The 23,529-nt window shown below is 38.5% G+C and overlaps 1 protein-coding gene across 1 annotated transcript in view; it reads left to right on the top strand.

Annotated features, from left to right (window-relative positions):
* Positions 1–23,529, top strand: part of C6H10orf67 (chromosome 6 C10orf67 homolog) — a 159,794-nt gene that overhangs the window by 26,951 nt on the left and 109,314 nt on the right. The window contains exons 7-8 of the mRNA XM_078075241.1: positions 7,238–7,381; positions 9,072–9,146. Of these exons, the coding sequence (XP_077931367.1) occupies positions 7,238–7,381; positions 9,072–9,146 (219 nt within the window). The remainder of the gene's footprint in view (positions 1–7,237; positions 7,382–9,071; positions 9,147–23,529) is intronic.

The following is a 23,529-nucleotide window of genomic DNA, read 5'->3' as shown; positions in this document are numbered from 1 at the left end:
AGAATTCTGTACATATTCAGAGGCCAGCCAATCTGTGGCATAAACTTCAAAGTGGAATTTCTGAGTCAGAAGATGTATGCATTAGTCATTTTGAAGGATATTGCCAAATTGCTCTGCACGGAGATTGTACCAATTTACACCCCCACTAGTAACTTTTGGAGGTGTCTCTTTTCTTACATACTTGCCAATTTGTTGCCTTTTCTGGTAATACCTTCAGAAAAGTTTTATAACTTTATTTCTTTGCAACTGGGCATGTCCAAATGACCAAGTTCTGGCAGTAGAATTAGATTAAAATATTATGTAGCTTTGGGAACCTTCTTTAAGAAACAGCTCACCGTGCACTTACTGTCTGCTACTTCACTTCCTCCTCCTCTTCTCCCTTCCTCCTTTCCTCACTCCCTCCTTCCCTCCCTTCCTTTCCTTATTTCTGTGCCTAGAACACGGATGCTACCATTTGTGCCCTGATTTTGAGGCAGTATACACAGTATAGTGATAAGATAGAAGGATCTTAGGTCATTTTCACCCCTGATTGCCTACTCAATTTCTAGTGAAAGAGAAATAAACTTACTTCTCTTTTGTGCTTTTGTTATTTGGATTTTTAAAATCCAGCTGAACCAAATTCTTATGCTTATATCAGATTAAGGGTGTTTCCTCTATTTTTAATTGATGAAAGGCATCTAAAAAATATAATGAATGACGGGATTTGAATGCTTTTCATGGATCTATTGAGTCATATGGTTTTTTTTCTTTATGTGATGATGTGAAAATTGACTTTTGAACAGTAAGCCTGGAATGAACCCAACGGGACTATAATATTTCTTTCTGTTTTCTGCATCATTTGTATAATTCTACTAATGATTGTTTTCCATTCATGTTCATAAGAGACTGTCCTATAATTTTCTTTTCTTCTTATACTATTGTTGTTCAATCTCGGTACCAAGGTCATAGTATTTCATAGAATGAGTTGGAAGATGTTCCTTAGTCTATTCTCTGGAATAGTTGGCATGAGGTTGGAATTATCTATCTCTTCAGTGTTTGTTAGAACTTGCTTGTAAAACTGTATGTGCTTATTTTTATTGCTATTTTTATCTTGTTATGGATATATTAAGGTTCTCTTAAATCTTCTTGGGTCAGTTTTGACATTATGTTTTTCTATAAAAGTATTTATTTTGTCAAGTTTTCAAATTATTGGCATATTGTTGACCGTCTTATTTTTAAATCTTTATTGTGTCTGTAGTTACCTATTTTTTTAAATGTTAATATTAAAAAATAAAAAGTTAATATTGTGTGCATACCTCTTCTTTTTTTTCTAGATGAATGTTGGCAGTTTTATCTATTTCATTATTTTTTTTCAGAGACCCAACTTTTACATTTGTTAATCCTCTCTATCATATCTTTATTTCTAGTTCATAAATTTCTTATCTTTATTTTTTAATTTATTCTACTATTTTGGGTTCACTTTGTTTTCTTTTTCTGATTCCTTGAGTTGGATCTCAATATCAGTTAGGATGTCATAAAGCTCTATTTTTAGAAAATGCAACTATATTGGCTTAATCAAATAAGAAGTCACTTGGAATTAGACATCTGTAGTTGAGGCAGTAGCTCTCTGTTATCATCTATATACCAGACTTGTTTTATCGTTTTCAATCTCTGTTATTAGTGCGTGGCTTTTGCTTTCATATTTCTGACCTCACAGTAGCAAGATGGCTGCTACACTTCCAGCCTCCATCTGCATTTCATACAGGACGGAGACTATGAGAGAAGTAGGGAGGGGTGGTGGTGGCCATGATAGGAAAGCAGGAACTTTCTATAGAAAACCCCAGCTTATTTATCATTGGCCTTAACTTGACCACCTTAACTGGGAGGAGTTCTAGAGTAGTGAGCATTTTAGCTGGACATATTTCTGCCTGGACAAAGTCCTGGTCCTCTCAGTAAGGAAGAACCAGTGTAATGGATGGTGGCTGTCAGCTACAATGCCTATAGATCATTATTTTTGTGGCCCCCTCTTTTCTTTTATAAGCATTTACAGGCTTTTATTTCCCACAAATTACTTCTTTACCTTCACCCCACAAATTTTGAAATGTAGCATTTTTATTAGTATTCGTAATACTAATTATTTTTATTAGTTAATGCTTTTAGTATTTATTAGTATTAGATTGAAATGCTCTAACATTTTCCAAGTATGCTTTTCAGTTATTGTTATGTTGTTGGTTTTTAAATTCAGTCCTCTGTTAGCAGTGAAAATTCTTTGTGAGACAAATTATTTGGTGTTTGCAACTTGTACCGAGGCTTCGTGTGAGGTCAGTCTTTGTCATTGTGCCCTGGATATAAGAAATTAAAAATAATTTTCATTTGTTACTAGTTGAGAGTGTATATGCATATGTATGTGTATATGTGTATGTGTGTATATATATGTATGTGAATATATATATTTTGCCATTCTGTTCAATGCTAATATCCTTATATCAACATTCTTTGGTATAGTGTTTGCCTGGTAAATCTTTCTCGTTCTTACACTGACCTCATTTCTGTGTTGCATTTTAGGTATAACTTTTACGGATTATAGATAGTAGGTTTAGAAAACATCCAATCTTATAATCTTTTTCAACAACTAGTTTATTCTCTTAATATTAGTTGTGATTACTAATATGTTCTTATTTTTCTGCCAACTTATTTTGTAATTTCTCTTTAGCTTCTTCTTCTTTTATACTTCTTTTTTCCTACCTCCCTACTTTTCATTGGATTGATAAACTTTCTTTAGTTCTTATTCTCTCCTCTACTGGGAATTAAGTTAATCATGATATCTTTATTCTTTTAATGGTTGCCTCCAGTTTGAACATATGCACTTGGTTTTACAGTGTCTGCACGTAGCCAGAATTTCTAATTTCTGTCAAATAATGCAAGAAACCTACTACCTTTATCTATAATCACCCCCATCTTACATATTATTATTCTCAAGTATGTCAGTTCTACCTCTTTTCCTAATATTTTTGTAGTTACCTATTCATATCATTTTATACGGTTAATATTTGTTTTGATTTGCTCACATTCGCTAATTTCTTTCTCACCATTACTTCCTATATCTCTTACTTATTTTCGAGTTTAATTTTCATTCTTCCTAAAGATCCCTTGATTCTTCTTTCAGCAAAGAGCATGGTCTACTTAGTGGTAGTATTGTACAACCTCACATAACATGTAATACCCTTGCAATTGTATAGATCCATTTACCACCCTCCCCTGTCCTTTATGCCAGGGTTATCATATGTGTTACATCTACATACATTATACACTCAGCTTATGATGTTTGCTTTAAACATTCTTATGTATCTTACACAAATAAGAGGAAAAACCAGTCCATTATATTTATTTGGATATGTACTATTTCCAATGCTCTTCATTCTTTCCTGAAAATCTAAGTTTCCAGCCTGTAATATTTCTTTTTACCCTGAAGAAATTTCTTTAGCAATTCTCAGTCTAGGCAATAAATTCTCATAGTTTTCTTTATTTAAAATGTTGCATTGATTATAGAATTCTAGATTGATAAGTATTTTTTTTTCTTTTCACTGTAGCATAGCTCTTCTGACTTCCTTGGTTTCTAATAAGAAAACTTTAATCATCCCAAAAGTTATTCCTCTGTATGTACTTGTTTTCTTTTCTGTCTGCTTCCAAGATTTTCTTTTGGAGGTGCCTGGCTGCCTCAGTCAGTAGAGCATGCCACTCTTGATCTTGAGGTCATGAGTTCAAGCCCCACGTTGGGTATAGAGCTTACTTAAGAAAAAAAAAAAAAAGATTTTCTTTTTATCTTTGGTTTTCAGCAGTTGAATTATTATGTACCTAGGTGTGGCTCATATGTATTTATCCTGCATGAGGTTTGTTCAGCATCTTGAATCTTTGTTTTTCACCACATTTGGGAGCTTTTTGGCAATTATATCTTCAAATATTTTTTTTTCTACCCTACTCTTTGTATCCTCTCCTTCTGCAACTCCAGTTACTTGCATGTTATACCTCTGATTATGGACTTACATGTCCCCAATTTCTGTTCACTTATTAAATTTTTAAAAATTATTTTCGGGGCGCCTGGGTGGCTCAGTCGTTGGGCGTCTGCCTTAAGCTCGGTTCGTGATCCCCGGGTCCTGGGGTCAAGCCCCGCATTGGGCTCCCTGCTCTGTGGGGGGCCTGCTTCTCCCTTTCCCACTCCCCCTGCTTGTGTTCCCTCTCTCGTTGTCTCTCTCTCTGTCAAATAGATAAATAAAATCTTTAAAAAATAAATAAATAAATAAAATAAAAATTTTCTTTCTTTTGTTCTACTGATTTATCTTCAAGTTCACATACTTTTCCCCCCGTCATCTTTATTCTTCTATTAAACTCTTCCAGTGAATTTTTAATTTCAGACATTTTAGTTTTCAACTCTTGAATTTCTGTTTGTTTTCTTTATTGCCTACTTTTTCCCCATTTGTTATAAGCATATATTTTCCTTACTTCCTCCTGCATAGTTATAATAGCTGCTTTAAAAATCATTGCCTAATAATTCCAACATTCAGGTAATATTGGTCTTGGTCTCAATGATGTTTTTTCTTGGGACTGAATCACATTTTCCTGTTTTTTTTTCTTTTTTAATCAGGTATTTTGAATTATATCTTGGGTATTGTGAGTGTTATGTTCTGGCTTCTGATATTTATGTACATATTCTCCTGAAGACTGTTGATATCTTTGTTTTAGCACATAATAAACTTGTTTGGATTCAAACTGCAAATGTCTCTTTGTTGACAGCCCAAATCTCCTTGGGCTGCTTACAGTCTGTTCTATGTATGTGTGTTTTGGGGATCACCCAGAGGTTTGTTCTGAGTTTATATACAGATTTTGCACTCCTTCTCTTTGGTTTTTTTCTTTTTAGGAAGCCCACACAATCACATCCAGCATCTGTGGTTGCTCTGTCCCTTTATTATTCAGACCATAAAGGCCAATGATTTCTATTTGAGGTTTGGCTGCCTTGTGAGGTCACCGAACACAGCCACCCCAGCAGGCATCTCTTCTTGCATCAGTTCCTTCCTCCAACTTTTGAATCCCCTCCTGGATTCTCCTGCTTCTGTTTATTCTCCAGAATAATGATTGTGTTTTGTTCCTATTTGATCTAGAGTTTATAGTGATCTGTGGGAGTCTTAGATCCAGTGGAGTTTGTTTGACCATACAGGATTTCTGTGCCTTCCTTCCTCAGAACATGCAGTCCATACAGGACTGGGTCTTCTAAAGGCAAAGTCATCTCTGCCTGTTCCTAGAATTTAAGGAATTCCTTAAGACTTCACTTGCTTTCAAATATTTTTTAAAAATGACTTGTCAACATAGTACCCTTCGTGAGTTGACAACATGATATAAAGAAATAGGGCTATGAGTCAGTCATAACTGTTCAAATCTGGGCCTTCCATTACTGGTCATGCAATGTTGCATTAGATAGTCATTAACCACTTGAAGTCTTATTATCCTCATCTGCAAAATAAAATCTTCTCTATAGTTTCAGGATACTAGAATGAGATTCTTTCCAGGATGCTAGTACACCAGATATCAAATTCCAAAGTGACTTTGAGTTAGATCCCATTTGCAGGATTTGCAAAAGGAATGTTGCATATCAGATCAATGACTCTTAGCTTTTGAAATAGATCAAGGATAATAAAAATAAAAGAGTCAGGAGGTGAAGAGGAAAAATTACTGATCAAGAAAGCGCTATTACCATGCTCTTTATAGGGGAAGAGGTACCAGAAACGATCTTCCTCAACTCAAAGCTAGTAAAGCAGGCTTGTATGGAACCTGAAGTACGTTTGCTGCTTTTGGAAAACAGAGAGGACTGGTGCTAATCCATGCTTAAGGAAACTAGGAAGATGGAGTCACTAAGTTGGGATCATTCTATACTTCCAAAGTTGTTGGGGTGAGGAAGGTGTGATTGTTTCCTATGGACCATATGTGGCCATTGAAAGAGAAAGAGAGAGAGAGAGAAAGTGCATCATCATGGGGTCATTCTGGGCCCTATCCAGCAGAATGATCTAAAACGACAGAGGACCCCCAACAGTAGGAAGAAGAAAAAAAAGCTCTATATTCATAGGGCCTGAGGAAGGAGTAGCAATGATCACCCAGTCTTACTTTGAATGCGTTTAACTCATGGTAATAATATTCTAAATGCCACTTTGAGGCTGTGTTTTGAGTGACAGTAGGATTTTCTATTCCCAAGAATGAGCAGAAAGGCCCTGGAATTGATTAGAGTTTCAATTCAGGGCAGAGGAAGATTGCCTAGTGAATACATTTTAAATAGATGATGGGAGACAAAAATACATTATATGTTTTGATGATCAGAAATGATTCTTAGTCAACATGCTGGTTTGCTTGGCTAGTAAATTCACAACAAATGTTGATTTTTGCCTATCTTTTCTGATTTAACATCCACATCTTGGACTATACCTTTTGGAGGTATGATAAAGGGTTGTTGTTAACCCAGGTATTTTATCCTGGATGGGAAGAAACGACCAGGAACCTTCTCTCCCTTACTCCATTAGCATATATTAATTTAGCAGATTAACTGGAGTTCTCCAATGTATACCATATTCCAGAGGTATTCTTAAAAAGCAGGACAGGCCCCTAACTACATTCCAGGTCATATGCCCATGTTGGGGAGGAAAAATTTTTTATTTACCTTTCAACATTCTTCTAGTTGGTCTAAGAATCAAATTGACAGGAGACAGATTAGCAGGAGAAAAACAATTTAGTAACATGTACACCTCCTGAATACAAGCGAGAGACCCAGGAAAACTGAGTAACTCTCTGAAATGGCCTTAATTACCACCTTCAACTAAAGACAAAAGATGTTGGGGGAGGAGGGGAGCAGTTATGGGAGGTTATGAGGAAAAGCACAATAAACAAGGATATGATGGTTATGCAGGTTTAAATCTGCATAAGAGTTTCTAGAGATTTTAACTCATCCCCTTCTTGCTGGTATAGCTAGGGAGGCACCCTTACAAGTGGAGCTTTCCCTTCTAAATGTAAACGTCTCTTATAAAAGGGTAGCTTCTACTCAGTTTTGGAGCTGCTCCTGCGTTTGCAGTTTCTTAAAAATAATCAGCCTAAAATAATCAGTATGCCAAAGAGGCGTATCAAAATTTGCTTCTCTACACCCAGAACCAGGCAATGTACTAGAATCTTTACACAGAGTGCCCTTACTCTCTTCAATAATGTATGTTTTTCCATTTTTCAGATTATTAGATCTCTTCAAGTGGATTTTGGGTTCCTCAAACAATTGCTTCAGTTGAAATTTGAGGACAGTCTTAAAGAAGAGTCTTTCAGTCTCTTCACTGCTCTACATGACAGGATCCTAACAATCGAAAAACATTATCAAGAGGTACAAGTTCTCTCATTTCCTTTGTTTTATATGTGGATTGATCTTGTGCTTAGATAGGTATGTACTACAGTTTTGAATTTAGCAACTAGTGTGGGGGGCAATTTAATTTGCATATGTTGTGTCTCATGTAATAGCTAATCCATATAATAGCTTTCCTTTGTATCAGGAACTTTGTAAGTACTCTGTATGCAAATTAATCTAATCCTCACACTAACTTCATGAAGTAGGTGCAATTATTATCTCTCTTTTACAGATGAGGAAATTGAAGCCCAGGAAGTTTAATTAACTTGCTCAAGGCCACCAGTTAAACAGCAGAGTTTATTTTCCTGGCCAGACAGTTTGATGCTTGAGATCTGGCTCTTAAGCACAATTTTATAGGATATTATTTGTACTTATTATCTCTGTAAGGGCCAAAGGCTTGAAAACTCAGCTGCTTGAAGGAATTTCCTAAATTGTTTGGTCAGGTTAGCATATTTATCTGTCATTAAGAATAGGGACTGCTTTCCTCAGTTATAATACACACACACACACACACACAAACCCCTCATCTTCTATTGACTCCACCATTCTGAGAACCACTATAAGCCTTTTAAATGTGTTTCCTCCATAAGTCCCTCAACAATGCTTAAATGAAACCCGATTATCCCTGATCTACAGATAAGGAAACTGAGATGCCAAGGTTAAGTAACCTGCTTCAGGTCAGACAGATTGAAAGTGGCACAATAATACTGAAATCCAGTTCTGTCTGACTCTAAAGCCTAATTGTTGTTTGCACTCCATTGTTATCCAAAACAATGGTCAACTGATTTGATTAATCAGAAAATGACTCTGTTTTATGGACTAGTGGCTCTAGATTTCTTTTTATGAGCATATCCCATTCAAAAGGTACAAGGACCAGGAGAGGATATGAATTACAAATAGGTTTTACTATTTTTAAGAGCAGTTCTAGGAAGACAGTAAAAAGACTTAAATATGTAAAGTGAAATAAAATGTTCAAATTATCTATATTTATTTTATCCATTTGAGCTCTATATTGCTTATAGTTAAGTAAAAATTGAATGCAGTGTGGAGTACCTGGGTGGCTCAGTCAGTTGGGTGGCTGGCTCTTGATTTCAGCTCAGGTCACGATCTCAGGGTCGTGAGATCAAGTGCTGCGTTGGGCTCTGTGCTCAGCCTGCAGTCTTCTTTTTTTTTTTTTTTTTTTTAAAGATTTTATTTATTTATTTGACAGAGAGAGAGATAGCGAGAGCAGGAACACAAGCAGGGGGAGTGGGAGAGGGAGAAGCAGGCTTCCCACCGAGCAGGGAGCCCGATGTGGGACTCGATCCCAGGACCCTGGGATCATGACCTGAGCCGAAGGCAGACGTTTAACGACTGAGCCACCCAGGCGCCCCAGCCTGCAGTCTTCTTGAGAGGCTCTCTCTCCCTCTCCTCTGCCCCTCCCCCTGCTCACATGCATGTAGTCTTTCATGTGCGTGCTCTCTCTCTCTCAAAAATAAATAAATAAATCTTTTTAAAAAATTGAATGCAGTGTAATAGCTATAGTGTTGGAGAAATGATTACAAATTGGAGTTTTCACAAGATTTGTGATGATCTGAATGATGGTTTTATACTGAGTCCTTTAGTAGGGTGAGAGAGTCATATTTGGAAATTCAGTATGGTGTTCATTGTACTTATTTTTGGTTTGCAGAATGAGGACATCATAAGAAAATGCTACAATCAGCAGTTGGCTGATGCCATAGCTGTTATCAAAGGAATGTACAAGGTGGGTTTTTAGTGCTGTCATGGGCAAGGCCAGCTTCCCATCCTGCGAATGCACAGAGTGGGGCTCACTGGGGGTTCCCAGTCTGTGTTTTTGGCTTTGAAGGTCTGTCTGCTCAGTTTTCAGGTCACTGAAAAGGGATCAGGCCTAAGACTGTTCACACTCACGTTAAATTGACCAAAATAACATTTTATTGTGACAGATATAACTTTGCAGAGACTGGAAAATTCCAGTCTGGTGTCCAGGTAAGTGACGAAGTCTGTTTGGTGAGCATGCAGTTGGATAGAAGGTCAGATAGTCTCAGAGAGTTCATTGCAATTGTTGTAAATCCCAACGAACTGTCTCTGACCCTTGGTGGAGTAACTCTTCTACTGATGAGGACATGTCTATCTGCCATATATGGTGCTTCACTCTCCTACACAATGGGAGCATTCATAGTTTTCAATGATTACCTTTTTAGGCTTACTAAGGACCTTGTGCTTCTTTTAGATTTTATAACTGTATTCTTGTCTTTCATTTCAATAAACCTCTGGGAAGAAATATTTTTTATTTTGGCAAATTGTGCATTGATTGCATACTTCTTTTCATAGCATTTATCACGTTTGTATTTAATTATGTAATTGCCTGTTACATGTTCTGTTCCATGCCAGACGGTAAGCTTTATGAGGGCAGGGATGTTGTCTGTCTTATTCACTGCTCTGCCTGCCTCTTAGTGCTGTGCCTGATGCATGATTAGCGATCAGCTAATAATTGCTAAGTGAAAGGATAGTTACCTGTATTTGTGGCAGATACTGGTGACTCAACAGTGATTCTCCTTCCTCCTTTTTCTTATTAGCAGAAGCGCTTCTTACTATGAAGCCACAATGCTAGTTCCTTTCTTTCCCTGCTTCCTTTTCAGATATGGTGTGAACATAGGCAAGGTCAGGTGCCTGACCAATGTGACCTGAAGCTAAGTTGGCTGTGAGGTTTGGGGAGGAGGTTATTCTTTGTCACTTAAAGAGCTTTGTGGGGGGCACCTGCATGGCTCAGTAGGTTAAATGGCTGCCTTCGGCTCAGGTCATGATCTCAGGGTACTGGGATTGAGTCCCATGTTGGGCTCCTTGCTCAGCAGGGGGTCTGCTTCTCCCTCTGCTGCTCCCCCTGCTTGTGCTCTCTCTGTCATGCTCTCTCTCAAATAAATGAATAAAATCTTAAAAAAAAAAATAAAGAGCTTTGTGGGAATAAATATCCTTCTTTTTTCTTTGTTTGACGTTGTTGTCTCCTGACGCTTGGAATTGCTGCAGCCGGCCTACAACCAAGGACTGAGACGTTTTGGATGTGCTAAAGGTAGCAGGGTGGAAAGATAGTAAGCACTGGGGGCCTTGATGAACATCACTGAGCAACTAAATAATTCCGGACTTGCCCTGCCTCTGGCCCTTTCATTTCATGAGATAATACCCCTCTTAGTGTTCAAGCCGCTGGTTCAGTAATTTCCAGCTGAAAATATTCCAGGACCTACTGCTCTGACAACAGTCTCTGGGACTCTGTGCCAGTTGTGATTCCAAAAGTGCTGTGACCCTATCTTTCTCACCTGCTGTGTTACCTTGCTCCTCTCCCACACAGAGGTGGAGCCTAATTCTCCCTCCTTGAATCTGGGCTGGCCTCGGTGCCTTGCTCCTAGGTATAGAAGGTGACACAGCACCAGTTCAGAGGTTAGGTCAAAAGAAGCCTTGCAACTTCATTCTCATCCTCTTGGAATGTTAGCTCTCTGGATTCGCCCTCTCTGAATCCCGCTGCCATGTTGTGAGAAGCTCAAGCTGTTTGGAGGATCTACATGTGGGTACTGGGTCCACAGACTCAACTGAGCTCAGCTTTCAAGTCATCCAGCCCCTAGCCATTTCGTCTTTCCCTCTGAGGTCCCAGGCATTATGGAGCAGAGACAAGCCATCCCCTTGTGCCGGTCTTAATTCCTTGCCCCATGGAGCTCGAGAGCATGATAAATGGTTGTGGTTTTAGGCCACTAAGTTTGGGGAGGTGTATTATGCAGCAGTAAATAGAGAGCTGGCATGGGTTCCTTGCACTCACATCAATAAGCAACTTCCAATTGACTTTGTTGGATAGACGACTTCTCTAATAGTTCTGCCAGCACCATGTAGCGTTATGGTTAAGAGTTAGCATAATGTGTGCTTTAGAACAAGGACCCTGTCTGGAGTCAGACTCCATGGGTTAGACTCCTGGCTCTGTCACTTTATCATTATGTGACCTTAGGCAAAATACCGAACCTCTCTGCCTCAGTTTTGTCATCTGTCAAATGAGGATCATAATAGTGCCCCCCTCATGGGCTCGTTATGAGGATGGAATGAATTGATCCCTGTGAAGCACTTATGATAGTGCCTGGAATAAGGTAAGTGCAGTCTAAGTGTCTGCTAAATAAATGAACATTTCACATATGCATGACACTCCTTGGTACTGGTCATTTGTTTTGCTCCTTTATTATCTTAGTGTTTAGGCTTGTAGCTTTCTGACCACTGACTGTGGATATGGTAAATGCCTTTAAGATATCTATAATAATTGTCAGTATTTGTTATGTTGAACTGTATGAAATTGCCGCTTTTGGAGCCCAAAATGTCAAATATCAGCAATTTCATATAGCTCAACATAATAAACATACTTATCTTAATGGATAAAGGCAGCAACAAACTACATAAAATATTAGGCTATAATAACTTAAAGTAGAAGAGATTCATCTTCAATTTAACCAAACATGTTGAATGAGTACTATGTGCTAGGATATGGTGCGTACTGACATTACAAAGATGAAAGAGAGATGAATAGGGGTGAATTATAAACTCAGCCTTAATATACTTTGTTCACTGCAGAGATAAACATGTAATGGGAGATATGGAAGCATCACAAAGGAAGCAGTTATTTCTGCCTTCATGCTTTAGGGAGGCTTCACAGAGAAGGTGATATTTGTGCTGGGTTTTAAAGTAAATTCTCAGTTGGTAGATAAGAAATACAAAGGGATTCTAGGTAGATGGCAGAGTGTCTCTTAGTCAGGATGTTTTTAGTGGCAAGTGATATATACCTAATTCACAATGGCATTAGTTAAAGGAATTTCCTGGTTCATGTAACTGTAAAGTGTAGTGATAGTAATGACTTCAGGAAAAGCTGGATCTAGGTGCTCAAATAATGTTATCAAGAAACTGTCCATCCCCTGCTTCCATCTTCTTCTCTGATGGTTTAATTTCCAGGCAGGTTCTCTTCACATAAGAGCAACCTTAAACAGAGCATCTCTTTCTAGATAGTTCCTACAAGAGTCTCAAGACTGACCCTGACCAATCTGGCCTAGTTATTGTCCCCCACTCCCACCACAAGCCAAGCCAGAGTGACGTACCCATCCCAGGAGATAATATCAAGGACAGGGTTTACCCAAATGGAGAAGAGAGGTTTTGATACTTAAAGGAGAGATGTTGGGTAGGCAAAACCGTTTAGACAAATTGGCTTCCCACTTTCAATAGCGTGTGAAAAGGCAAATAGGACCTGGTCAGAGTTGCTGACTGTTGCATTTCCCCACATGGTAGCCAGTAGCCATGGGTGGCTCTTAAAATGGAAGTTGAAATTAAATTAAAAATTCAGTTCCTGGGTTGCATTAGCCATAGATTGCCCAGCAATATTCTGTGAAACCGAATAACTTAGGAGAATTCATGGAAGTTTGCACAGGTATGTTTGATTTATTTTATTTTATTTTTATGTTTTTATTAATAACAGTTAAAAAGCTATGCTTTATTGAGTGCTTTCTTTGTGCCGGGCACCATACGAAGGAGCTTAGATGTATCATTTTATTCAGTCTTCACATGAGAAAGTAGCAAGAACTGGGGCCCACACAATTCCTCAATTTCTAATGTGGCACAGAGAGTGGTGGTAATAACAGGAACCACGTCATGGCCTCGTATTCTTACTTAGTGCTCTTGCTAATTTCAAGGTGTAAATTAGGCTGCTACAGAAGTGCCTGTGCTATCCGGTTCATCCAAAATGTGGTGCCCAAAGATGAAGTCCAAGTATCTTTTGCCTGGTTCAGCCCCATGACCAGGTGGAGCTGGGAGTCCAGTTCCCATCTATGTCATGTCTCTACAGTTGTTCTGCAGAAAATGGGAAATGCTTGAATTTTCTGAGCAGGAGAAAGAGAGGTGCCTTTGTATCCTTCAGGATGGTTACTCATGTAACAGAGTTAAAGGGCGTTGGAGAAATGAAGACACAGATATACACTCCAGGAAGACAGAAACCACGAAGAGTCTCCTCAATGCCCAGTACAGGGCTTGGATTTTAATAAATATTTATTGGAGGAAGATAGAAGGAAGAATGAGAAAGAGGGAAGGAGGGAAGATGGGCTACAATCTGTAGTTTAAGGCAGAATGTTGGATAGTGGAGGGGAGGGACAAAAGGAATGAAGTTCTGCTCTAGGTTAAAAGAATTTAAAGGGACGTCTCACTAAATGCAATATGTGGGGCTACTTAGTATCCTGCTTTGAACAAACCAACTGTTAGAAAAAAAGTTTCGAGATCATTGGAAAAATTTTATTATGGACTAGATATTAAATGATATTAAGAAACTCTGTTACTTTTGTTAGTGTGATGGTGGCATTGTGATCACATGAAAAAGAAAAGAAACCCTTAGTTATTAGAGATGAACTGTGAAGCATTTAGGGTTCAAAGACAAGACGTCTAGGATTCCCATAAAAATACATAAGAACAGAATGGGTAGGTAAGTGTGTAACAGACTATTATAATTTTCTCTACTTTGGGGTATGTTTCATCATAAAAAAAGCAGACGTATTTGAAAAAATGCAGGTTACTTCTTTAGTCCTCTTTCTTAAACGCCCCCAGTGGCCTTTCAGAATTCAAGATGGAGTCCAAGCTCCATTGCTTGGTCTATGCCTTCCAGGCCGTGGGGACCCTGGCCCCTTTGGCTCCCCAGGTTCATTCTGCTGCAGCTTTCAGACCCTCAAACCTGCCAAGTACATTCCTGCCTTACGGCTAATCCCTGGAACCCTCTGGCCTCCATCTTCATATTGCAGCTCAAAAGGTGCCTCCTCAGGCTTCCTGTGACCATCACCACTCAAGGACAAATCTTCCACACCAGTGTCTCCCTATTCCATTCTGTGGCCTTCAGAGCAGATGCCACTGCCTAAGATTCTCTTGTTCATGTTTATTTACTTATAAGTGTTCTGTTTCACCCCACTAGACTTTCTGCTTTGGGAGAGCAGCCATCTTGGCTTCATACCTAGAGGCATGTAGCAGGTGTGAGATAAGAATATGTTCAAAGAATAAACACAGGAACAAATTAATGGGGAAGGGCTTTCTGAGCATGAATCTTTCCACAGAGACCATAAAGGAAAATAAAAATAAGCATAAAATGAAAAACTTCTGTACAACCAAAGAAAGTAAAAATAGTTTGAAGAAAAATGAAGAACTGGGAAAATATGTGCAAAAAAAAAATGCAAATAATGTATTAATATTCCTAACATATTGAGAGGTCCTACCAATCATTAAGATAATGCTGAATAGGGGCACCTGCATGGCTCAGTCAGTTAAGCGTCTGACTGTTGATCTCTGAGATCATGGTGGTGAGATGGAGCCCTGCATCAGGCTCTGCACTCAACAGGGAGTCTGCTGGAGATTCTTTCCCCTCCCTCTCCCTCTGCCCCTCCTCTCAGTTCACTCGTGCATGCTCGCTCTCTCTAAATAAATAAATAAATAAAATCTTAAAAAAAGAAAATAATGCTGAATAGCCCATTAGAAAAATCAGCAACATATATTAAAAAGATATTAAAATAAAAATATCTAAATGGCCAAAAAACTTACAAAAAATGTTCAACTTTATTAAAAATAAAATAAATGCAAATGAAGCAAAAATACTGCTTTCATCTATCAGATTGGCAGAAATTTAAAGATTGATATTATCTACTCTTGGCAAAGTGTGGGTTAATGGGTAAGCACATATATTGTGGAAGCATAAATTGGTACCACCCATTTGGAAGAAAATTTAACAAATTCTAATAAAAATTTAAATGTGCATTTATTTTGACCAAGCAATCCCACTTCCAGGGGATAAAAATACATATACAATGATTAGCAGCATTACAATCTAGTTTTTAATAGAAAATAATGGAATAATACTACTTAATGATACAAATGTTAGAAAAATACCCAGCCCATTTAAACAAAGGTAAATTCATATGTACTACTATGAAGGCGTTTCTAAGATACATTGTAATTGAAAAAAATCTGGCAGAACAACACAATATTGTAGAACATTCAGAATGTCTGGAGAATGAGGGAGAAAAAGAAAGCACTTTTTTAATTTGAAGTTTCTGTATTTTTATAACAGTCATGCTTCCATTTTTTATAACATGTGTTACTTAGTAGTAAAAAGAAGTGTCATTTCAGTTGCAATACATTTCTTTCCCTCGACCCCCCGCCCTTTCTCTTTTTTCTTTCTTTTCCTTGACATTGACTTTTACAACAAATAAGGCAGTTGTCTTTCAATATGTCCCACGTTCTGTAGTTGTTAGTTTGCTTCCTCAAGGGGTTGTGTTACTTGTTCTTCTGTTTTCCATATTTCTTATAAATTAGAATATAGCTCTAAAATCATGATTAGATTCAAATTCAAATTTTATACCTTTTGACAAGAATGGCTTATTGGCAGGGCTTTTAAAAAGTAAACTTTTACTTGAAGTGTAATTTACACACATAAAAGTACACAGATTATAAATGTACAGTTCAAATTTTTGTTAAAAAAAGGAACATACCCAAATAATCATTGTTTAGATCAAGAATTAGGATGTTATGGCAACTTCCACCTCTCCAAAGGTTACCATGATCTGACTTCTGTCACGGATTTGTTTTGCTTATGTTTGGATTTTAATGTAAATAAAACCATACAACACTTGCTTCTTTATGTCTGACGTCGAATCGTTGGACCTTACATCTGTAAAATGTATCCATATTGTTGCGCGTAGCAATAGTTTGTTCTTTCTCATTGCTGTACAGTATTCTGTTGTATGAACGTTCTTGTACATACCTTTTTATTGTTTTACATAATCTCTACACCCAACGTGGGGCTCAAACTTATAACCCCAAGATCAAGAGTTGCATGCTCTATGACTGAGCCAGCCAGGTGCCCCTCTTGTACATATCTCTTATTTACGTAAGTATGTATGTGTGTATGTATATAGAGAGAGGGCATCAGCAGGAGGGGCAGAGGGAGAGGGGGAGAGAATCTCAAGCAGACTCCCCACTGAGCTCAGAGCCCAATGCGGAGCTCGATCTCACGACCCCAAGATCAAACCCGAGCTGAAACCAAGAGTCGGATGCTCAGCGACCTGAGACACCCAGGCGCCCCACATATCTTATAATGTACATATGTATGCATTTCTGTTGGGCAAATACTAGAGTAGAATTGCTAGATCACAGAGTGAGCACATTTTCAGTTTTAGTGGATGGATGCTGTTTTCGAAGTTTTCTACTGTTTTCCTAAGTTACACCAATTTTTACTCCCTTCAGAGATGTGGAAGTGTTCCAGCTGCTCGACGTTCTTAGTTCTACCACTCTTTTAGATTTTAACACTTCTTGTGAATGTGTAGAGGTATGTGTTTGTGTCGTGACATGTATTTTTTAAAGATTACTAAGGTTGCTGTGAAGAGAATAAATTATAGGAAAGCAAGGATGGAAATAAGAACAGTGGAAGTTTGTTTCAGTCATCTCTTTAGGTGATGGTGGTGGCTTGGAATAGGATGGTAGCAATGGAAATAGAATGAAGAGGATGAATCTGGGATATATTTTAGAAGAAGAGCCAATAAGGTTTGCCAATGGGTTAGGTGTGGAAGGGAAACAAAAGGGTGAAATCGTGGGTAACTGCTAGCTTTTTGACTTCCACAGCTGGATGGCTGGTTCACATCAGTGATTGGAGGAGTCTGGTGGAGGAAGAGTATGTGTGAATTCACGGGGTGGAAGTTGTTCAAAGTAAGCTTCCCAAGAGTAGGGTTCTTGGTTTGTACCTTTCACTTACATATCCCAAGCACCTAGAATATTAATTAACACGAAGTAAGTAATTAAAAGTATGGTTGAACAAAGAGTGAATTAGACATCTTAGTGGTAATATCTGGCAATTTGTTGAATGTACGAGTTTAGAGGTTTGTGGAGAGACAGGTTAGATATATATATCTGATAGACATCATCATCATAGCAGATTTAAAGCCATAAGGACTGGATGAGATCACCCAGGGAGCAAGTGTATTTATACAAGGTTAGTAGTAATGAGGGGTTGTCAGAGAGGCCGTAGAAAAAGCAGGGGAGCCTGGTGTCACAGAGATCAAGAGAGGAGACTGTTTTAAGAAGGATGGAATGGTCAATGGTATCAAATACACTGAGACTTGAGTAAGCTGAGAGTCAAAAAGTAACATTGGCAATATTAACACTGGCATCACTGCAGATCCCAGGAAGAACATCAGAGCGATAAAGGTGGATGTTCAGTTGGAACTGGGGGGTGGGGGGAGGTGATCCAATGTGGATTGAGGACATTGAAAAAGGGAATAAAGGGATAGGGCTATGGCTGGAAGGCTAGAGTGAGAGTTTAGGGTCAAGGGACGTTTTTTAAAAGAAGGGGGGGCGCCTGGGTGGCTCAGTTGGTTAAGCGACTGCCTTCAGCTCAGGTCATGATCCTGGAGTCCCAGGATCGAGTCCCGCATCGGGCTCCCTGCTCGGCAGCGAGTCTGCTTCTCCCTCTGACCCTCCCCCTCTCATGCGCTCTCTCTCTCATTCTCTCTCTCAAATAAATAAATAAAATCTTAAAAAAATAAAAAAAAATAAAAAATAAAAAAATAAAAGAAGGGGTACTAGAAAATGCATGTATAGAGATTGGAAAGGTCCAGAACTGAGGGATAAATCAATAATGTAAAAGATAGAAGATATGGTGCAGGAGGGAGTACTGGAGAAGGCCAGAGCAGAGGGGATCCACTGCATAAGTAGAGGGGTTGTTCTTAAGGGCAACAGGGGGATTCTCCAACATTGTACAGAAGTGTTATGGGCTGGGGATGCATGGGTGGTTCAGCTGGTTAAGCACATGATCCAGGATTGTGAGACTGAGCCCCATGTCAGGCATCACACTCAGCAGGGAGTCTGCTTGAGATTCTCTCTCTCTCCTTCTCGCTCTGCCCCTCCCCCCTTGAAAATAAATAAATCTTAGAAGTGTTATGGGCTGAATTGTGTCCCCCCCAAAATTCAGATGTTGAAGTCCTAACTTCCAGTACCTCAGAATGTGACTGTTAAGAGGTAGGGCCTTTAAAGGAACCATGAATGGATCTGTGAGGTCATAGGAGTGGACTCTGATCCAATTTGACAGGAGTCCTTATAAAAACAGGAGATTAGGACATGGACACATACAGAGGGAATATTCTGTGAGGACATAGGGAGAAGATAGTCATCCGCAAGCCAAGGAGAAAGACCTCAGCAGAAACCAACCCTGCTGACACCTTGATCTCAAACTTCGAATCTCTAATACTGTGAGAAAATACATTTCTATTGGTTAAGCCCCCCAGTCCATGGAGCTCTGTCTTAGCAGCTCTAGCAAACCCAGGCAGGAAGAGAGAATGGAGTGCACAGACAGCTATAGGCAGCTTATAGATTTGGCAGTGAACTCTAGGCTGGCTTCTGTCTTCTTAATGAAGGCAGAGACATGACCACAGGCTGAATCTGAAAAAAGGTGGAGGAAGTGAGAGAGAGAGAGAAGAGAAAACTGGAAAATATTCTGCATTAAAAAAACACATTTTTATGTTTTCATGTTTTAAATCTGTTTTGTACACATTGTTGGGTCTTATTTAACTTGCAGACATTAACTTACATATGAATATCCAGTTTGCCTAAATTTGATATAAACTACCTAATTATATAATGATTTATCGTTTTTAAATGGCCTTTATTAGGGGTGCCCGGGTGGCTCAGTCTGTTAAGCGGCCAACTCTTGATTACAGCTCAGGTCATGATCTCAGGGTCCTGGGATCGAGCCCTGTATTAGGCTCCAGCCCTGTGTTGGGCTCCCTGCTCAGCAGAGAGTCTACTTCTTCCTCTCTCTCTCTGACCCTCCTCCCCACTTGTGCTCTCTCTCTCTGTCTCAAAAAAAAAAAAAAAAATTAAGATTATCCTTCCTTGTGGACGATACCACTAAAATTGACATGTAATTTTAGGTATTTGGTATTAGATAAGCTATCTCATTTTCTTTTCTTCTACAGAAATGGCTTGAATATTCTTGGCTTTTTGTCCTTCCATATACATTAAATTATGTATTTAGTGCTATATTGTACAAATAAACTCATTGAAAATTGTATTGGTTTGCATTAAAACTATAGACCATTTTGGGGGAAATGTGTATTTTCCTATAGTTAGGATTTTTTTCCCTTTCAACGCTAAATCTACAGTCTTTTCCAGCCACTTGACACCAACAGGATGTCATAGAGGAGGAAAACTTTTTTCTCAATCCTCCAAGGTTCAGTAAGTGGAATGCAAAAATCAAACTGATATAAGACAAATTAACAGGAGAGAAAAACAGATTTAATTAAGTGCTACGCATGCAAGTTCACAAAGAAATGTGGCTTAAGGAGGCCATCAGAATTTGCAGGCTTATATGCCATCCCAGAGGGCAATAGAGTGTAGAGAAGAGGCTAAACAAAAGAAAAGGGATTTGGGGGCTAGGGAGGTAAGTTACAGGAAGGTGACTAGGGAAAGTATGGTCAACAAGGATTGTTCAGTAAGATTCATTATACAGATTCAAGTCAGTGTCTTCTCCATTCCTAAGAGTTGCTAAGAGTCCTTCTCCTCCAGGAGACGCCTTTACAAATGGGAAATTCCTTTATAAATGTAAATTTCCTTTACAAAAGGAGTTTTACGCTGTTTTTAGGGTTTTTCCTGCCCCTCTTATTCCTCCATTGCCTTCGAAATAATCATGCCAAAGTGGCATATTCTGGATTGTCCAAAAATTTGATTCAACTCTGACACCAACGATCCATAGCTGATGCAGACCCCACAAGTAAAGGGCTCCATCCCACAAGGCTGCCCCTTTTCAGATGCCAGTTGCATGCAAGTCCCAGTACCTCTGACCAACTGGCTATAAATTTGGTATTCTCCACCCCACCCCCTCCCACCAAGGTTTGATAATTTCCTAGAAGGACTCCTAGAACTCAGCAAAGCACCTTACTTACTGTTACAGGTTTATTATAAAGGATACAACCCCAAAAAGCCAAACGGAAGAGATGGGTAAGGGAGCAAAACTTATTTTCCTTCTTCCCTTCTAGGTTTGTAGCTGACCCCAACCCCCTCCCCAATAAATGACAGATTAACAGGAGAAAAACAAATTTAATACCATGCATACCTACTGTAAAGATGGGAGGGACCCAGGAAAATGGAGTAACTCCACAAACTGGCCCAAGCCACCCCCTTAAATACCATCTTCAGCTAAAGAGAAAAGAAGATGTTGGGTGGGGAGGAGCCAGTTATGGGAAGTGACCAGGCAAAGCACAGTAAACAAAGTTATAACTGTTATGCAGATTTAAGTCCTTGCCTTGTCCATTGGTAAGCATTTCTAGAATTTTAGTCATCCTCTTTCTGGTACAGAGAAGGGGACACGCTTACAAATGAAGATTTTCCTTATAGGAGTCTCTTCCATGTCTTATGTGTGTATTCCCTTATACAAGTCTCTGACAAAAGAGTAACTTCTCAATTTTCAAAGCTTCTCCAGTGTCTGCTGTTTTTTAAAAGTAATCAGCCTAAAATAATCCTTACACCAAAGAAACATATTTAGGGGTGGCAAATTCTGTTCCCCTTCAGATGCGTAGCATAAGTATGGGGCAGAGGCTCAAAGTTTCCATGACCTCTCCAGGTGCAGCACCCTCCCAGCTTCTCGTTATGTTCACCAACCCACAGCTCTCTGAATGCAGTCCTTTGGGTCTTTAACAGAGGTCTCATAGTGTAGGACTGAATAAATCATTTGGCATTAACTCAATCTCCAGTCCCTTTCCTCTCCCAGGGGTGGGAGGATGGAGCTGAAAGTTCTAAGCTTCTAATCAAGGCTTGGTCTTTCTGGTGACCAGTCTTCATCCTGAAGCTATCTAGGGGCCCCCCAAGAGTGGCCTAATTAGAACAAAGGTAGTGCTATTGCTCTTGCCAAAAGTTTTAGGATTTTTGTGCCAGGAACCAAGGACAAGGACCAACTATCTTCCGATGACACCATGCCTAAATTGAATCATCCAATACTGTATATACTATAATTCTCCATTTACTTAGCTCTTTTTTAATAGTTTAAAATACAAAAAGAACTTTAATGGTTTTGATGGGGGATGGAAGCAGAAAAATGTTCACCTTTAGCCCAGAAGGCTGATCCATAACCTACATATTTCTGATAAGGATCAAATAATGCACCAGTTGCTACATTCTTGAAGGGTCTCATGACTGCCTGTAAATCTCACCAATAGTTAATATCAAACTGAGTGATAAGGACCAGAGAAATCTTGAAAAAGTAGGTTTCACGAGCAGAAAGTTGAAGAAGATACCTATGACCTAATACTTCCTGCACATCCCCTTCCCCTTAAGTACTAAGTGTATAACCACCAGCTTCATACAGCAAAAGTTCAGCCCTTCCTGCCCACGGGTCCTGTCCCCGTGCTACTTAAACTTACTAAGTCACACCATACAATGTCTCAAGAATTCTTTCTTGACCATTGTGCTCCATGGCCCCCAACATTTTTTTTTCAAGTTTTATTTATTTAAGTAACCTCCAGACCCAATGTGGAGCTCGAACTCATGACCCTGAGATCAAGAGTCACATACATGCTCCTCTGACTGAGCCAGCCAGGCGCCCGGCCCTACATTTTTATTACATTTATTCCTGAATACTTTTCTTGAAGACATAGTAAATACCTTTTCTTTCTTTTTTTTTTTAAAGATTTTATTTATTCATTTGACAGAGAGAGAGAGAGCGAGAGAGGGAACACAAGCAGGGGGAGTGGGAGAGGGAGAAGCAGGCTTCCCGCTGAGCAGGGAGACCGATGTGGGGCTCGATCCCAGGACCCTGGGATCATGACCTGAGCCGAAGGCAGACACTTAACGACTGAGCCACCCAGGCACCCCAGTAAATACCTTTTCAAAATTACATTTCTGACTGTTTATTACTGGGGTATAGAAATGCAGTTGATGAGTATATATTGATTTTGTAACCAGCTATCTTACTAAATTTTTAAACTTGCTTTAATAATTTATAGAGTCTTCAGGACTTCCTATATCAAGTTATATTAATTGAGAATAATTACATATTTGTTACTATCTTTTTCATCCTCATCCCATTTCTTCATTCATTCATTAATTTTTCCTTACTGCACTGGTGGTGCATCCAGTACAATGTTAAATAAGAGTGATAATAGCAAGCATCCTTATTTTATATCTAATCTTATAGGGAATGGATATAATGTTTCAACATTACACATAATTCTTGGTATATTACCAGGCTATTTTAAAGAGACTATTAAAAAAAAAATCATGAATCCATTTCAGTTTTATAAAATGTAGGGTTTATGCATCTACTAAGAGATGCATAAATGCGTTCCCCTTCATGATGTTCCTCTTAATCTATTAACGTGGTGAAATTAATTAATTAATTTTTTAAGTGTTAAATCAATTTTACTTTCCTTGTGTATGTCCAACTTGGTCATGATATATCTTTTATAAAAAAATTGTTGTTGAATTTAGTGTATTAATATTTTGATTAGGATATTTTAAATCCACGTTCATCAGTGAGGTAACCTGTACTTTTCTCTTTTTTATACTGTCCTTGTTGGGTTTTAGTATCAGGCTTATGCTAGCTTCCCAAAATGAGTTGAGAATGTTATCCTCATTTTGTTCCCTAGGAACATTTATATAAGATTGGAAATATTTCCTCCTTAAATATTTAGAACTACCAAGAAAAGCCAGCTGGGCCTGGAGGGATAGATTGACTAATCGACATCTTTTGGATTCCTCATTCAATTTCCTTAATGATTATAAGACTATTGGGAATTCTATTCCTTTTGAGTCAGATATAATGAAATATTTGTCTAGGGCTTTGTCTATTTGATTTAAACTCAAAAATATGTTGGAAGAAAGGCTTACTAATGTATATCGTTCTCAGATAAAAAATGAAATCCTATATTTTTAAACCCACTTTTTATTACTATTTTATCCATTTCATTGAGTCTTAAAATATTATTTATAATATTTTTTTATGACTCAGAATTCTATTTGCACTCTATGCTTGGTTATTGGTTATTTTTTTATGGCTTTTGCTCATTGCTCATCATTTTAGTCCTGTTATTTCTATAAACATA

Source organism: Halichoerus grypus, chromosome 6 (genome assembly GCF_964656455.1).
Source record: "Halichoerus grypus chromosome 6, mHalGry1.hap1.1, whole genome shotgun sequence".
In the NCBI taxonomy this organism is placed as follows: Eukaryota; Metazoa; Chordata; class Mammalia; order Carnivora; family Phocidae; genus Halichoerus; species Halichoerus grypus.
The sequence above is the reverse complement of the archived record's forward strand: the minus strand, read 5'-3'. Positions and strand labels throughout refer to the sequence as shown.